The sequence below is a fragment of the Trematomus bernacchii genome, unplaced genomic scaffold, assembly GCF_902827165.1.
Source record: "Trematomus bernacchii unplaced genomic scaffold, fTreBer1.1, whole genome shotgun sequence".
Lineage (NCBI taxonomy): Eukaryota > Metazoa > Chordata > Actinopteri > Perciformes > Nototheniidae > Trematomus > Trematomus bernacchii.
Window position 1 is genome coordinate 1,288 of NW_022987952.1, and position 18,524 is coordinate 19,811.

General features: G+C 44.7%; 3 protein-coding genes across 3 annotated transcripts; 2 read left to right on the forward strand and 1 right to left on the reverse strand.

The window, feature by feature from the left end:
• Positions 1-609: 609 nt before the first annotated feature.
• lamtor4 (late endosomal/lysosomal adaptor, MAPK and MTOR activator 4) lies at positions 610-1,173 on the reverse strand (the record flags this gene model as incomplete). The annotated part of the gene is given in 2 exon segments (XM_034115759.1): positions 610-690; positions 1,054-1,173. Coding segments are annotated over 2 exon segments (84 nt in total), but the record flags the coding sequence as incomplete, so codon positions are not given.
• A 369-nt stretch (positions 1,174-1,542) lies between these two features.
• Positions 1,543-4,144, forward strand: atp6v1f (ATPase H+ transporting V1 subunit F). The gene is made up of 2 exons (XM_034115760.1): positions 1,543-1,799; positions 3,611-4,144. The coding sequence occupies exons 1-2, from the start codon at positions 1,642-1,644 to the stop codon at positions 3,810-3,812; spliced, it is 360 nt and encodes a 119-aa protein (XP_033971651.1). The 5' UTR covers positions 1,543-1,641; the 3' UTR covers positions 3,813-4,144.
• Positions 4,145-4,435: 291 nt separating this feature from the next.
• lta4h (leukotriene A4 hydrolase) lies at positions 4,436-18,524 on the forward strand (the record flags this gene model as incomplete). Its single annotated transcript, XM_034115756.1, is given in 19 exon segments — positions 4,436-4,609; positions 8,042-8,172; positions 8,246-8,366; positions 8,610-8,678; positions 9,048-9,152; positions 10,202-10,254; positions 10,643-10,715; positions 10,879-11,019; positions 11,539-11,562; positions 14,629-14,699; positions 14,883-14,994; positions 15,940-16,084; positions 16,623-16,726; positions 16,897-16,967; positions 17,040-17,094; positions 17,171-17,266; positions 17,355-17,437; positions 17,696-17,800; positions 17,882-18,524. Coding segments are annotated over 19 exon segments (1,839 nt in total). The 3' UTR covers positions 18,015-18,524.

Genomic DNA, 18,524 nt, shown 5'->3' on the forward strand with positions numbered 1-18,524 from the left:
ACCTGCACACACACACACACACACCGTTACTATCCACAACACACACCGTTACTATCCACAACACACACCTGCACGTTACTATCCACAACACACACCTGCACACACACCGTTACTATCCACAACACACACCGTTACTATCCACAACACACACCGTTACTATCCACAACACACACCCTGCACACACACACGTTACTATCCACAACACACACCTGCACCACACACACACACCGTTACTATCCACAACACACACCTGCACACACACCGTTACTATCCACAACACACACCTGCGCACACACACACACACCATTACTATCCACAACACACACCTGCACACACACACGTTACTATCCACAACACACACACGTTACTATCCACAACACACACGTTACTATCCACAACACACACACGTTACTATCCACAACACACCTCAACACACACACACCTCAACACACACTTTTATTTAAATCATGATTGATGTAATTCTGGAACTACATTATAAGACCAGAACTACAAAACCAGAGAAGAAGAAGACAGGAAGCTGACTGGAGTTAGTTTGGTAGTTTTGTGGTGTTTATAATAAGTGGTGTTAGTGTAGTGTGTGTGACTCACGGCCAGCACCCCCTCCTCGCTGATCACCAGGTAGCCGATCTGATCCTGGATCCTGTCCAGACCTGCAGTCAGAGAGGCCGTCTGGGAACAGAGACCAGAGCTGACAGGAGCTAACAGGCTAATGACAGGAGCTAACAGGCTAATGACATGAGCTAACAGGCTAATGACAGGAGCTAACAGGCTAATGACATGAGCTAACAGGCTAATGACAGGAGCTAACGGGCTAATGACAGGAGCTAACAGGCTAATGACCAGAGCTAACAGGCTAATGATCAGAGCTAACAGGCTAATGATCAGAGCTAATGCTATACACCTACTGTCTGTGAACACAGAGGATCAGAGCTAACAGGCTAATGCTAACTGTAGCAGTAGTTCCACAAACGTTTTACTGAGAGCTCATTAAAAGTATAAATCATGATAAAAACAGACACATTAAAAACTCACCATTATTGTTGTTGTTTAAGAAACGGAGCTAGCTGCATTTCTGTATCTCACGTGATGTTCACGTGACTCTTGAGGCTTTCAGATGCTGTCGGAGAATACAAGACACAGAGTTTAACTGTGTTTGAGCATGCGCAGTGTGATCTGTAGTATTGAGGACTGTAATGGGGGGGCTGTCTGAGTTCTAGTATCTAAGAAGCACTTCGCGTTACAACAACATATATACACAGTTATTAAAAACAAATGAAAACGTTTATTTTCGTGACTAAGTAAGAGTTGAAGCTGAGATGAACGATGTGCACCTGAACTGTGCGGTCTGAACAGGAAGATGTTTTATTTTATCCGGATTTTATTTCACGAGTTTTCCTTTGTATTAGTTTGACACTCAACACTTGTTTAATTGGTTAAAGCACCACAGCTGGTTAACTGTTTTATTATTATTTATCTATTTTATTTATGTCTTAATGTTTTTCAGTGACGGAAGCAGCCGGAAGCGGAAGTGTTGATCAGCTGACCTCACGTGACTCTGTGAAGAAGCAGCTGATTCTCAGGTGTTTTTCTCTGTCTCTCTCGTTCTGAACACCTTTAGAGATGTCTGCGCGCGGTAAACTGATTGCGGTGATCGGGGATGAGGACACGTGCACCGGGTTCCTGCTGGGGGGGGTGGGCGAGCTCAATAAGAACCGGAAGCCCAACTTCCTGGTGGTCGAGAAGGAGACTAGCGTCGCGGAGATAGAAGAGACCTTCAAGTGAGTAATCCTTTAATAAACCCTTAAATAAACCCTTAAATAGACCGTTAATATAACGGTTTATACCCTTAAATAAACCCTTAATAAACCCTTTAATAAACCAGAGACTCGCGGAGATAGAGGAGACCTCCAAGTGAGTAATCCTTAAACAAACCCTTAAACAAACCCTTAAACAAACCCTTAAACAAACCCTTAAATAAACCCTTAAATAGACCGTTAATATAACCATTTATACCCTTAAATAAACCCTTAATAAACCCTTAAGTAGACCGTTAATATAACCGTTTATACCCTAAAATCCTTAATAAACCAGAGAGTCACGGAGATAGAGACCTCCAAGTGAGTAATCCTTAAACAAACCCTTAAACAAACCCTTAAATAGACCGTTAATATAACGGTTTATACCCAAACGGGACCTATCATGCAAAATGCACTTGTGTACGTCTTTTCTACATGAATATGTGTCCCCGGTGTTCCAGGGAACTCACCAAGTGTCAGAAAAACACAACCCTCTCTATTTGCCTCCATACCCAAATCTCTAAAAAAGGGGCTGCAACGGATCTGATAAAAACTGATCCAGATTTGAACACTGTCCTGACGTCAGGACGGTGGCGCTACGGCTATTGGGCCAACTCTCCACCTATCAGGGGAATGTGGGGTTGGGCCACGGCCGGCCATTGCCGCTCGAAAGCGCTGGAGACGCTGTAGTACATATGCCAGGCCTGTAAGTGGCGCTGTAGTCTGCCACAAAAGCAGCGAAGAAGACTTCCCGCCCATAGTTACCATGGTTACCCTTCTGTTTATTCTCCGCTGTGGCTTTTTTTCTCCCTCCCCGAGGCAAGCGTTTGCTCCTGCTGCTTTAATTCAATGCAATCCCTCCCCGTCGAGGCAAGCACTGTAATTCTCTCCGGTTAGTCCACCAGCAGATGACAAACACCCACCTCTCCGCCTCTTCCAAGGAACGAGGGGACCGTGCGGCAGAGTTTCAGTTTCAGTTTCTTTCCCCGGTCAAGATGTCCGTTAAAGTTTAAATCTTCCGGACAAAATTAGAAAAGTGCCGGTCAAAGGTCTTCTTTGTTATTTATTGAGCTTTAACCTGTTCAGCCCTGAGCCTGTTTTTCAGGTCTCAGGCTCAAAAATGCCATTCCCAGAACAAATGACCATATCTTCCCTTCTTCTAAAAGGGTTAAATTAATAATCTTTTTTCTCAAAGTAATGATAAACCTGTGAGTTGGATGTAGAAGAGTCAGAATCAATATAGATGTTTTTTATTTTAAAGAAAATTCAGATTTTACATCGTAAAAAACTGTAAATTATAGTGTCCGTCCAAAAATGATTGTTTACTTAGTGAAAACTACCCTTGGATGATGGGTTAGTAGACTAAAAGCTTTAGGAATCCAAAGTACAACATATAATAAGTACCCTGTATCAAGATTGATGCAAAACAAGTGACATTTGACCTTTTTAGAGAGATTTAGCCCGAGCGTGGCGGAGATAGAAGACCTTCAAGTGAGTAAACCCTTAAATAAACCCTTAATAAACCCTTAAATAAACCAGAGACTCGCGGAGATAGAGGAGACCTCCAAGTGAGTAATCCTTAAACAAACCCTTAAATAAACCCTTAATAAACCCTTAAATAAACAGACCCTCATTAGCACCAAAGTGTGTTAGAGAGGTAATTAAGCTTGGATCTGGATAGTAACTGATGTCCCAGTGTATCTGAGAGGCCTCTCTAAACTGTACTAACACTGACTATACCCCCCCCACTGTGCCCCCCCCCCCCCCCCCCCCCCCCCCCCCCCCCCCCTCAGGAGCTTCCTGGCCAGGAGCGATATCGGCATCGTTCTGATCAACCAGTTCATCGCCGAGATGATCCGCCACGCCATCGACGGCCATCTTGAGTCCATCCCTGCCGTGTTGGAGATTCCTTCAAAAGAACATCCGTACGACGCCAGCAAAGACTCCATCCTGAGGCGCGCCAGGGGCATGTTCTGCGCCGAGGACTTCCGCTAACCAGGGGCCCTGAACGCACCGCTGACCAGGGGCCCTGAACGCACCACCACCTGTAGACCCCTCTGTACAGTGCTGTGTTTCCTCTTTATTAATATAGACCTCAAACGCCCCACCACCTGTGACCTCTGTACAGTGGAGTATAGTGTATATGCGTCTCCTCCTATTAATATAAAAACATTGAATGCACCACGCCCTGTGCTGTGTTTCCTCTTTATGTCATATAAACGTCGTGTGTGTGTGTGTTTCCAGGAAGTGGAGGACGGTCATGTGATGAGTTTGATGTTTCTGTTGTTTAACTTATAAAATAAAGATTCTTGTGATTTTCTGCTGAATCTTTTTTTAGTCATTATTTATTTAGAATAAGGAGAATAAGAATAATGATCTCTTAAAATACAAAAATCTCCACAGATAATTAAAATAAATGACCTAATTAAAAATTATTTGAAAAATCTACCAAAAGAAAGCCTTTCAAAATAAATTCTTCCTATTTTTTAAAATAATATATTGAAATGATGTCTAATCATATTTCTAAATAAAAGCATGAGTGGGTGTAGCCCCTCCTTTATTGTGAAAGCGCTCGGCCGGAAGTGTGTGTGTCGGGGTGTGTGTCCTGTGTCTCTCAGTGTGTCTCCAGTCTCTCACCAGTCAGCATGTCGGACCCGTGCTCCTTCTCCTCCGTTTCCCACTTTCTCACCCGGCACCTGAACCTCGCGCTGCACGTGGATTTCTCCCGCCATGTGATCAAAGGGGTCATCGCGCTCACCATGGAGGCTCTGCAGGACCGGCTGCACGCGCTGGTATGTTTCCGGTACCGGACCCGAAGTTAGCACTGAAGCTAACCGGAGCATTCAGTCAGAGCTGATATTTCCTACCGTGAGGAGAGGGCCCTGAAGGGGGCGCCAGATCTGACCGAACTGAAAGGAAAAATATTAAATATTTTACATATTATATTTAATATGAAAAATATTAAATGCTTCTTAATACTAACGTTTAACTATTATTATTAAATATTAGTTTATATTATTCTATATATTAATATGAAACACTAAGGTCTCTTTATTTAATAATAATCTCTCCTCGGTGGAGAATAAAGGAACTGATCATTTAACATTTAAAATAAGGAAGTCTGGTCTCTTAATATTTAATATTACATATAATATATTTAACATATTTAATATGATATATTTAATGCTCTTAGTGTTACATCTCTGTGTTTCTGAGTTACAGTAACTTTCATTCATTTATGGCTGTTTGGACTTTACCTTTATTACTGCTGAGCTGTCAGAGAGACACCTGTCTCACCTGTCAGAGAAAACACCTGTCTCACCTGTCAGAGAAACACCTGTCTCACCTGTCAGAGAAACACCTGTCTCACCTGTCAGAGAAACACCTGTCTCACCTGTCAGAGAAACACCTGTCTCACCTGTCAGAGAAACACCTGTCTCACCTGTCAGAGACCAAATGACTTGCCTAATGTATGTCCTGAGTTGAATGTGTAAATGTATGCCGATGATGCTGTCATCTTTGAACACGGGAAACACACTGAAATAATCTCATCCTGTCTCTCAAATGCTTTGGACAAGGTTCACCACCGGCTGAACAACATGTGCTTACAGTTAAATGTAAAAAAGAACAGTCTGCATGATGTTCAGTAAACGACCAGTCAAAATGGAAGAATCCAACGTGTTTTTAAACGGAGCAGAATTAGAACTAGTCCCCCACTTCAAGTGTCTTGGAGTCATACTGGACTCAAACTTCACTTTTAAGAAACATATCAAGAATGTATCAAATACCGTTAAATTCAACTTGCAACCTTTTAAACAAATCAGACCTTTCTTAACTGGCAGTGCTGCAAAGTCATACCTCCTCTGCATGATTCTATCTCACATTGAATACTGTTTCACAAACTGGTCGTTTGCTTGTGCCTCAAACCTGAAACCCATAGAACAGCTGAGAGAGAGAGCTATCAAGGTGTTTGACAGAAAGCCTTATTCATACCACCACTGCTCCATCCTGGAGAAACACCAGTTCTTGAGTTTTGACCATTTGAAGTCTTTTAGAAGTATGTGTTTTATTTATAAATGTTTACATGGACTGGATGTCCTCTCTGCAGCTCGTTGTGGAACAGCCTCCCAGCTGAGATACGGGATTGTCCCACTCTCAATAGGTATCTCCTCTTGCCCTTTAACACAGGGCAGGGTTTCCCACACATAGAATATACTTGGGCGGGCTGCCCAAGTATATTTCGCGACCCATTTAGGTTTTTTTAAATTTATTTTTTATAATAATCTTTTTTTTTTTTTCGTCCGCGATCACGACGCCATCTGCGATTGATTAACTTGTGGACAATGATCCCTCGCTCTACGCCTCCTGTACTCAGTCCCGGACTGGAACTGGGGCTGTCTGCATGATGTGGTCTGCCCACATGGCCACTGTCACACAGATCATACATCAAAGCCCTCGATTGGTCTCTGCGTGTCACTCAAGCTCGGGGTAACCTCAGCTCAGGTGAGGTAACCTCAGCTCAGGTGAGGTAACCTCAGCTCAGGTGAGGTAACCTCAGCTCAGGTGAGGTAACCTCAGCTCAGGTGAGGTAACCTCAGCTCAGGTGAGGTAACCTCAGCTCAGGTGAGGTAACCTCAGCTCAGGTGAGGTTAAGGACTGAGTGTTTAGAGAGTTAACTTCGTCTAAGTTCTCAGTGGGTCTCAAACGGTTTAGTCACCATTTATGTAAACACATATTTCCATTTGAGGGGGGGGGAGTGATTAGTAAAATATGCATGAATACAAAATAAAAAAGTTAACTAGGTGAAAAAAGCTAAGATACACTTTATGATTATTGAAATGTGTACAGTTCTGTTTCATATGGGTGTTCCCATAGATCTAGTCTCTTTATTTCCCTTCAAAGTGCACCAGATTGATGCATGCCCCCGGACCCCCCTAGAGGATTTGAGGTCCACCCCCACTTCAAATCACATGGATAGGTTCCTAAATACATTTACCATTTGTTTTAAATAGTAACCCATGTGTATGTGTGGGTAGTAGATGGAAACTATAGGGCTGTCACTACGGGCCCTGTTCGCTCTGCCATGGGGGGAAGGGTCTGCTAACACGCGACCAACAGAAAGGGTCATGTTGTTGCACGTCACCAAGCCAACCCACGTAACCCTAACCCACGTAACCCTAACCCACGTAACCCACGTAACCCTAACCCACGTAACCCTAACTCACGTAACCCTAACCCACGTAACCCTAACCCACGTAACCCTAACTCACGTAACCCTAACCCACGTAACCCTAACCCACGTAACCCTAACCCACGTAACCCTAACTCACGTAACCCTAACCCACGTAACCCTAACTCACGTAACCCCTAACCCACGTAACCCTAACCCACGTAACCCTAACTCACGTAACCCTAACCCACGTAACCCTAACCCACGTAACCCTAACCCACGTAACCCTAACCCACGTAACCCTAACCCACGTAACCCTAACCAGGGGTATCTCCTCTTGATCATTTCAGCGGGTTACAGCTTTTTGCATGGCATTTTGTAAGAAGTCTTCTTTTGAGTCATATGTTTGAAATCCATTGTCGTTTACTCGTGCATGTTTTGTTTACTCTCGTGATGCACTTTGCACCCTCTGGACACCTTCGTGGCGAACATGTGCACGCCCCAATAAACTGCTATTCATTCATCTGTGTGTGTGTGTGTGTGTGTGTGTGTGTGTGTGTGTGTGTGTGTGTGTGTGTGTGTGTGTGTGTGTGTGTGTGTGTGTGTGTGTGTGTGTGTGTGTGTGTGTGTGTGTGTGTGTGTGTGTGTGTGTGTGTGTGTGTGTGTGTGTGTGTGTACACAGATCAGGTGTGTGTAGTTTAGTGAGACGTGTGAGGTTGTGTTGGACTTTGTCTGCTGACTGTCAGCAGGTGAGGCGTTAAGGGACAGGTGAGGCGTTCAGGGACAGGTGAGGCGTTCAGGGACAGGTGAGGCGTTCAGGGACAGGTGAGGCGTTAAGGGACAGGTGAGGCGTTCAGGGACAGGTGAGGCGTTCAGGGACAGGTGAGGCGTTCAGGGACTGACTCAGAGCCTCGTTAATCAAAACGTGTTCTATTTATTATTATCCTTGTTTATATTTGTATAATAAACAACAATAATAATAATTACTTATTATTATTGTTTATATATAGTTTATTATTTATGTTTATTGTTGTTTATTGTTTATTGCGTTCAGACTCTGGACTGCAGGGACCTGCAGGTGTTCTCGGTGAAAGCCAACGGGCAGGCGGCGCGCTTTACGACAGGCCCTAAACACACCTTTAAAGGAGCCCCACTGGAGATCACCTTGCCCTTCGACCTCTCCAGGTGAGTCAGTCCACTTCCTGTTAGACTCCTTTCAAAGTAAAACAAAGCTAAGGTGTTTGTGTCGACCAATCAGAGGGCAGCATGTGATCGTGGAGGTGACCTATGAGACGTCGCCGACGGCAACCGCGCTGCAGTGGCTCTCACCTGAGCAGACGGCCGGGAAGGAAAAGCCCTACCTGTTCAGCCAGTGCCAGGTGAATATCATATATGATGATGAGTTAATTGAATGCCTCGTTAAAGTGCGTCTCTTCTTCTGGTGTTTTGCACTCTGTGGTTAGAAACTCTTTGTCCATCAAACGGCTCTTCTTTCTAAAGTCTCAACACTTCCTGTTGACATGAAGAAACACTTCCTCTTCTTTCTTCTGCTTTATTTAACAATGACTTTCATAAACAAAGAGAAACAAAGAGACATTTGATCCCTGGGTTCTGTCTTTCAGGCTCATCACTGCAGGAGCATGGTGCCCTGCCAGGACACTCCGTCTGTCAAGCACACCTACTACGCTCAGGTAACACACACACACACACACACACACACACACACACACACACACACACACACACACACACACACACACACACACACACACACACACCTACTACGCTCAGGTAACACACACACACACACACACACACACACATACACACACACACACACACACACACACACACACACACACACACACACACACACACACCTACTATGCTCAGGTAACACACTGTGTGCCCTGTGTCTTGTCTCTCAGGTGTCTCAGTGTGCCCTGTGTCTTGTCTCTCAGGTGTCTCAGTGTGCCCTGTGTCTTGTCTCTCAGGTGTCTCAGTGTGCCCTGTGTCTTGTCTCTCAGGTGTCTCAGTGTGCCCTGTGTCTTGTCTCTCAGGTGTCTGTCCCTAAGGACCTGGTTGCAGTGATGAGTGCGGTGAGAGACGGACAGGAAGTGGACCCTCAGGATAACGAGCGAATCATCTACAAGTTCAGGCAGCCGGTCAGCAGCTGTCCTTCTCCTTTTTGTTTACCTGCCCCCCCTCTTGTTTACCTGCCCCCCCCTCTTGTTTACCTGCCCTCTCCTCTTTGTTTACCTGCCCCCCCTCTTGTTTACCTGCCCCCCCCTCTTGTTTACCTGCCCTCTCCTCTTTGTTTACCTGCCCTCTCCTCTTTGTTTACCTGCCCCCCCTCTTGTTTACCTGCCCCCCCTCTTGTTTACCTGCCCCCCCTCTTGTTTACCTGCCCTCTCCTCTTTGTTTACCTGCCCCCCCTCTTGTTTACCTGCCCCCCCTCTTTGTTTACCTGCCCTCTCCTCTTTGTTTACCTGCCCTCTCCTCTTTGTTTACCTGCCCCCCCTCTTGTTTTCCTGCCCCCCCCTCTTGTTTACCTACCCTCTCCTCTTTGTTTACCTGCCCCCCCCCCTCTTTGTTTACCTGCCCCCCCCCCCCTCTTTGTTTACCTGCCCTCTCCTCTTTGTTTACCTGCCCCCCCCCTCTTTGTTTACCTGCCCCCCCCCCCCTCTTTGTTTACCTGCCCTCTCCTCTTTGTTTACCTGCCCCCCCCCTCTTGTTTACCTGCCCCCCCCTCTTGTTTACCTGCCCTCTCCTCTTTGTTTACCTGCCCCCCCCTCTTTGTTTACCTGCCCTCTCCTCTTTGTTTACCTGCCCCCCCCCTCTTATTTACCTGCCCCCCCCTCTTGTTTACCTGCCCTCTCCTCTTTGTTTACCTGCCCCCCCTCTTTGTTTACCTGCCCCCCCTCTTTGTTTACCTGCCCCCCCTCTTTGTTTTACCTGCCCCCCCCCTCTTTGTTTACCTGCCCTCTCCTCTTTGTTTACCTGCCCCCCCTCTTTGTTTACCTGCCCCCCCTCTTTGTTTACCTGCCCCCCCCTCTTTGTTTACCTGCCCTCTCCTCTTTGTTTACCTGCCCCCCCTCTTTGTTTACCTGCCCCCCCTCTTTGTTTACCTGCCCCCCCCCTCTTTGTTTACCTGCCCTCTCCTCTTTGTTTACTCCCCCTCACTGAGCTTTGATAATAATAATAATGTCCTCAGGTGCCCATGCCCTCCTACCTGATCGCCATCGTGGTCGGAGCCCTGGAGAGCAGGTACTCTCTCACCTGTACTCTCTCACCTGTACAGGTACTCTCTCACCTGTACTCTCTCACCTGTACTCTCTCACCTGTACAGGTACTCTCTCACCTGTACAGGTACTCTCTCACCTGTACAGGTACTCTCTCACCTGTACAGGTACTCTCTCACCTGTACTCTCTCACCTGTACTCTCTTACCTGTACAGGTACTCTCTCACCTGTACAGGTACTCTCTCACCTGTACTCTCTCACCTGTACTCTCTCACCTGTACAGGTACTCTCTCACCTGTACAGGTACTCTCTCACCTGTACAGGTACTCTCTCACCTGTACAGTGATACAGTTCATATTGTTTATAGTAACATCAGCAGGTAAACAGTGTTCTGCCCTCTGATTGGCTGACAGGGAGATCGGCCCGCGCTCCAGAGTCTGGTCTGAGAAAGAGTACGTGGATAAAGCAGCGTTCGAGTTTTCTGAGGTAAAAGAAAAGGTCATGGTGTAGTGAAGACAGTCTGTGGTTAACAGTTATATATAAATATAACCCCCCCTCTCTCATTACCCCCCCCCCTCTCTACCCCCCCCTCTCACACCTCTCCTCTCTCATTACCCCCCCCCCCCCTCTCTACCCCCCCCCCCCCCAGACGGAGGCCATGCTGCAGGCGGCCGAGGCTCTCGCCGGGCCGTATGTTTGGGGTCCGTACGACATCCTGGTTCTGCCTCCATCGTTCCCCTACGGAGGAATGGAGAACCCCTGCCTCACTTTCGCCACCCCCACCCTGCTGGTATACACACTATACACACTATATATATTTATATATATATACATGTATATATATTAGGGCTGTCAAGTTAACGCGTTAACGCAAAAAAAATGTAACGCTAATTATTTGAACGTGCGATTAACGCATGTGTATTTGTCCTCGGCCCGCCCCGTAGTTTCAGAGCCCAAAGCAAAACATTTGCATAAAGCATATTTGTCCACATGTTGATAAGAGTATTAAAGACTTGAAAAGATATTCCTCTAAGGTACATTTAGAACAGATAAAAGATGTGCGATTAATTTGCGATTAATCGTGATTAACTATGCGATTCAATATTTTAATCGACTGACAGCCCTAATATATATATATATATATATATATATATATATATATATATTAGGGCTGTCATGTATATACATGTATATATATATATATATATACATGTGTGTGTGTATATATATATATATATATATATATATATACACCCCACAGGTGTATGTTTTATTACCATGTGACTGATCAGCCGATCTCTCTCTACAGGCGGGAGACAAGTCTCTGTCCAACGTGAGTATACAACACAATCATACATGTTCACACAGTCATACATGTTCACACAGTCATACATGTTCACACAGTCATACATGTTCACACAGTCATACATGTACACACAGTCATACATGTTCACACAGTCATACATGTACACACAGTCATACATGTACACACAGTCATACATGTTCACACAGTCATACATGTTCACACAGTCATACATGTTCACACAGTCATACATGTACACACAGTCATACATGTTCATGTGTTCATACATGTACACACAGTCATACATGTTCATGTGTTCATACATGTTCACACAGTCATACATGTTCACACAGTCATACATGTACACACAGTCATACATGTTCACACAGTCATACATGTTCACACAGTCATACATGTACACACAGTCATACATGTTCACACAGTCATACATGTACACACAGTCATACATGTTCATGTGTTCATACATGTTCACACAGTCATACATGTTCACACAGTCATACATGTTCACACAGTCATACATGTACACACAGTCATACATGTTCACACAGTCATACATGTACACACAGTCATACATGTACACACAGTCATACATGTTCACACAGTCATACATGTGCATGTGTTCATACATGTTCACACAGTCATACATGTTCACAGTCATACATGTACACACAGTCATACATGTTCACACAGTCATACATGTTCACACAGTCATACATGTTCACACAGTCATACATGTACACACAGTCATACATGTTCACACAGTCATACATGTACACACAGTCATACATGTTCACACAGTCATACATGTGCATGTGTTCATACATGTACACACAGTCATACATGTTCACAGTCATACATGTACACACAGTCATACATGTTCACACAGTCATACATGTACACACAGTCATACATGTTCACACAGTCATACATGTTCACACAGTCATACATGTACACACAGTCATACATGTACACACAGTCATACATGTACACACAGTCATACATGTTCACACAGTCATACATGTACACACAGTCATACATGTACACACAGTCATACATGTACACAGTCATACATGTTCACAGTCATACATGTACACACAGTCATACATGTTCACACAGTCATACATGTACACACAGTCATACATGTTCACACAGTCATACATGTACACACAGTCATACATGTTCACACAGTCATACATGTTCACACAGGCATACATGTTCACACAGTCATACATGTTCACACAGTCATACATGTTCACAGTCATACATGTACACACAGTCATACATGTACACACAGTCATACATGTACACACAGTCATACATGTTTACACAGTCATACATGTTCACACAGTCATACATGTTTACACAGTCATACATGTTCACACAGTCATACATGTACACACAGTCATACATGTTTACACAGTCATACATGTTCACACAGTCATATGAGTTCATGTGTTCATGTGTTCATGTGTTCATGAGTTCATGTGTTCATGAGTTCATGTGTTCATGAGTTCATGTGTTCATGTGTTCATGAGTTCATGTGTTCATGAGTTCATGTGTTCATGAGTTCATGAGTTCATGTGTTCATGTGTTCATGAGTTCATGTGTTCATGAGTTCATGTGTTCATGTGTTCATGAGTTCATGAGTTCATGTGTTCATGAGTTCATGAGTTCATGTGTTCATGAGTTCATGTGTTCATGAGTTCATGAGTTCATGAGTTCATGTGTTCATGAGTTCATGTGTTCATGTGTTCATGTGTTCATGAGTTCATGTGTTCATGAGTTCATGTGTTCATGAGTTCATGTGTTCATGTGTTCATGAGTTCATGTGTTCATGTGTTCATGAGTTCATGTGTTCATGAGTTCATGTGTTCATGAGTTCATGTGTTCATGTGTTCATGAGTTCATGTGTTCATGTGTTCATGAGTTCATGTGTTCATGAGTTCATGTGTTCATGTGTTCATGAGTTCATGAGTTCATGAGTTCATGTGTTCATGAGTTCATGTGTTCATGAGTTCATGAGTTCATGAGTTCATGTGTTCATGAGTTCATGTGTTCATGTGTTCATGTGTTCATGAGTTCATGTGTTCATGAGTTCATGAGTTCATGATGTTCATGTGTTCATGTAGTTCATGTGTTCATGATGTTCATGTGTTCATGAGTTCATTGTGTTCATGTAGTTCATGTGTTCATGAGTTCATGTGTTCATGAGTTCATGTGTTCATGAGTTCATGTGTTCATGTGTTCATGTGTTCATGTGTTCATGAGTTCATGTGTTCATGTGTTCATGAGTTCATGTGTTCATGAGTTCATGAGTTCATGAGTTCATGTGTTCATGAGTTCATGAGTTCATGAGTTCATGTGTTCATGTGTTCATGAGTTCATGTGTTCATGAGTTCATGTGTTCATGAGTTCATGTGTTCATGAGTTCATGTGTTCATGAGTTCATGTGTTCATGAGTTCATGTGTTCATGAGTTCATGAGTTCATGAGTTCATGTGTTCATGAGTTCATGAGTTCATGTGTTCATGTGTTCATGTGTTCATGAGTTCATGAGTTCATGTGTTCATGTGTTCATGAGTTCATGTGTTCATGTGTTCATGTGTTCATGAGTTCATGAGTTCATGTGTTCATGTGTTCATGAGTTCATGTGTTCATGTGTTCATGAGTTCATGTGTTCATGAGTTCATGTGTTCATGAGTTCATGTGTTCATGAGTTCATGTGTTCATGAGTTCATGTGTTCATGAGTTCATGTGTTCATGAGTTCATGTGTTCATGAGTTCATGTGTTCATGTGTTCATGAGTTCATGTGTTCATGAGTTCATGAGTTCATGTGTTCATGAGTTCATGTGTTCATGAGTTCATGTGTTCATGAGTTCATGTGTTCATGAGTTCATGTGTTCATGAGTTCATGTGTTCATGAGTTCATGTGTTCATGAGTTCATGTGTTCATGAGTTCATGAGTTCATGAGTTCATGTGTTCATGTGTTCATGTGTTCATGAGTTCATGTGTTCATGTGTTCATGTGTTCATGTGTTCATGTGTTCATGAGTTCATGTGTTCATGTCCCTCCAGGTGATTGCTCATGAGATCTCCCACAGCTGGACGGGGAACCTGGTGACCAACAAGACCTGGGAACACTTCTGGTGAACATGATGAACACATGACTTCATTTAACCAAACAATGAACACATTCATTATATATTTAAAGCTGGGATGTGCAGAGTAATATACATATATATTCATAGTTATTTAGAGTAATGTATTTACAGTAGTATTTACATACACACCTATGCACCTGTACTGATGGATGCACCTGTTGGTTGCAGGCTGAACGAGGGTCACACGGTCTACCTGGAGAGGATGATAGGCCGGTCGATGGAGGGAGAACCCTTCAGACAGTTCAAAGCTGCTGGAGGCTGGAAGGAGCTGCAGGACTCGGTCAGTCACCTGTACACACCTGTATACACCTGTACACACCTGTATACACCTGTATACACCTGTATACACCTGACACACCTGTATACACCTGTATACACCTGTATACACCTGTATACACCTGACACACCTGTATACACCTGTACACACCTGTATACACCTGACACACCTGACACACCTGTATACACCTGTATACACCTGTATACACCTGACACACCTGTATACACCTGTATACACCTGTATACACCTGTATACACCTGCATACACCTGACACACCTGTATACACCTGCATACACCTGCATACACCTGCATACACCTGTATACACCTGTATACACCTGTCCACACCTGTACACACCTGTATACACCTGTACACACCTGTATACACCTGTACACACCTGTATACACCTGTATACACCTGTACACACCTGACACACCTGTATACACCTGTACACACCTGTATACACCTGTACACACCTGTATACACCTGTATACACCTGTACACACCTGTATACACCTGTATACACCTGTATACACCTGTCCACACCTGTACACACCTGTATACACCTGTATACACCTGTATACACCTGTCCACACCTGTATACACCTGTCCACACCTGTACACACCTGTACACACCTGTATACACCTGACACACCTGTATACACCTGCATACACCTGCATACACCTGCATACACCTGTATACACCTGTATACACCTGTCCACACCTGTATACACCTGTCCACACCTGTACACACCTGTATACACCTGTCCACACCTGTATACACCTGTCCACACCTGTATACACCTGTCCACACCTGACACACCTATATACACCTGTATACATTTGTACACACCTGTATACACCTGACACACTTGTACACACCTGTATACACCTGTACCTGTCTGTATAACTGTCTCTACATGTCTGTCTCTCACCTGTCTGTCTCAGGTGAACACCTTTGGAGCTAACAACCCCCTCACTAACCTGGTCCCCAGTCTTCAGGACGTGGACCCGGACGACGCCTTCTCCTCCGTCCCGTACGAGAAGGGCTTCGCTCTGCTGTATCACCTGGAGGAGCTACTGGGGGGCCCAGGTAACAGCTGAACCCACCACGATCACCTGAACGCACCACAGAGCACCTGAACGCACCACGATCACTTGAACGCACCAGAGAACACCTGAACGCACCACGATCACCTGAACACAACACATCACAGAACACCTGAACGCACCGCAGAGAACACCTGAACACACCACAGAGCGCCTGAACGCACCACAGAACACCTGAATGCACCACAGAACACCTGAACACATGCCAGAACACCTGAACGCACCACAGAACACCTGAATGCACCACAGAACACCTGAACACATGCCAGAACACCTGAACGCACCACAGAACACCTGAATGCACCACAGAACACCTGAACACATGCCAGAACACCTGAACGCACCACAGAACACCTGAACGCACCACAGAACACCTGAATGCACCACAGAACACCTGAACACATGCCAGAACACCTGAACGCACCACAGAAAACACCTTAATGCACCACAGAGAACACCTGAATAGATAACAGAGAGTGAGACACCTGAACGCACCATGGTCTGTTTGTTCCTTTCTCCAGAGGTGTTCATGGGCTTCGTGAAGTCGTACATCCAGATGTTTGCGTACGGCAGCGCCACCACCGACGAGTGGAAGAACTACCTGTTCACCTACTTCAAGGACAAGGTGAGACTCACCTGGACCAAGTCACAACCTCTTTCTGTAAAATAAATCTGTAATATTGGTTACCACGTCATTCTGTAAGTTAGGACTTTACTCTTAGAGATAAAACCGTACCCTCAGACCTGTATCAGGTCCAGCAGGTGAATCTCATCGGGGTTTTTCTCTGGTCTCAGGTGGACGTCCTGAACCAGGTGGACTGGCACGCCTGGATGTTCACCCCGGGGATGCCTCCAGTCAAACCTCAGTGAGTGCTCCTCCGTCAGCCTCTTTATATCTCTTTACATATTGAAACCCCTTTAACCCTCACCTGTCTCAGGTACGACACCACGCTGGCCGACGCCTGCATCGCCCTGAGCCAGAGGTGGATCAAGGTGAGACCTGTTTTTATTATTAGTATTATTATTATTAGTATTTATTGTTTACTATTGTTGTTAATATCCTCTCCAGGCCGCAGAGCAGGACCTGAGCAGCTTCAAGGCGTCGGACATGAAGCCGCTGTCGTCTCATCAGGTCATCGAGTTCCTGTCTCTGCTGCTTCAGGAGGTAACACACCTGAGCTTCAGTATTATTACGTTATACCATTAAATACCTCCCAGCATGCTTTGCATTGACTTCCTGTCTGTCCCTGAAGGCGGCGCTGCCTCTGACTCACGTGAAGAAGATGCAGGAAGTTTACGATCTGAACGCGAGCAAGAACGCTGAGATCCGCTTCAGGTGAGAGTCGCCGTCTGCTGCTGACCACGCCACGCCACGAATATCACTTTGTACGCAAAGTAGTTCGTCTTCGTCCTCAAAGTTATGATGTTTATCTCAGAGTCACTATGTTTTCTCAAAGTTATGATGTTTATCTCAGAGTCACCATGTTTTCTCAAAGTTATGATGTTTATCTCAGAGTCACCATGTTTTCTCAAAGTTATGATGTTTATCTCAGTCACCATGATTTCTCAGAGTTGCAATGTTTTGTCCAATCAGGTGGCTGCGTCTCTGCGTGCGCTCGCGGTGGGAGGAGGCTGTTCCCATGGCGATGAAGATGGCGACGGATCAGGGCCGAATGAAGTTCACCCGCCCGCTCTTCAGGTATTTAAACAAACCGTTTCTACTCTTTATTTAAACGTTGACCTGCTTCTCTGAGCCTCGGTGTTTTCCCTCATTCCCCAGAGAGGTGTTTACCTTCGACAAGTATCGTGACGAGGCGGTCCGGATGTTCCAGTCTCACCGCGGCGCGATGCACCCCGTCACCGCCGGACTCGTGGCCAAAGACCTGAAGATCCAAGCTAGCAGCAGCTTGTAAAGCTAGCAGCAGCTTGACAAGCTAGCAGCAGCTTGTCAAGCTAGCAGCAGCTTGTCAAGCTAGCAGCAGCTTGACAAGCTAGCAGCAGCTTGTCAAGCTAGCAGCAGCTTGTCAAGCTGCTGCTAGCTTTCAGATATTGCAGATATTTCAAGACTTCTAATCGTTTTCCTGCAGAATTGTCTTTAAATGCTTTCATCAGAAATTATTTGATGCTTTTCTCTTTTTTATCATCAAATCTTTAGGGGTGTCGGGATAAATATCAGTAGCTCCGATAACGAAATGAAATAGAGACTTAAAGTCACACGTTTATCTTCCAAATAATAAAGAGAGTATTGCAGGAATCAGGACATTTCAGAGCTTCAAGTTCACAGTTATGAAACCAGACGTTAAGAAACCAGACGTTAAGAAAGGAGACGTTAAGAAACTGCGGTTATTGCAGATGGTTTTACCGACACTCCTGATGTTTCCTGTTTAAAAAACAGAAGAAGAAATAAAAATGTCTTCACTGAA

Excerpts from the sequence above, each read along its gene's own strand:
- atp6v1f (XM_034115760.1), top strand. The coding sequence starts at position 1,642 with ATGTCTGCGCGCGGTAAACTGATTGCGGTGATCGGGGATGAGGACACG. Across the intron at positions 1,800-3,610 it reads GAGATAGAAGAGACCTTCAA|GAGCTTCCTGGCCAGGAGCG; the intron begins GTGAGTAATCCT and ends CCCCCCCCTCAG.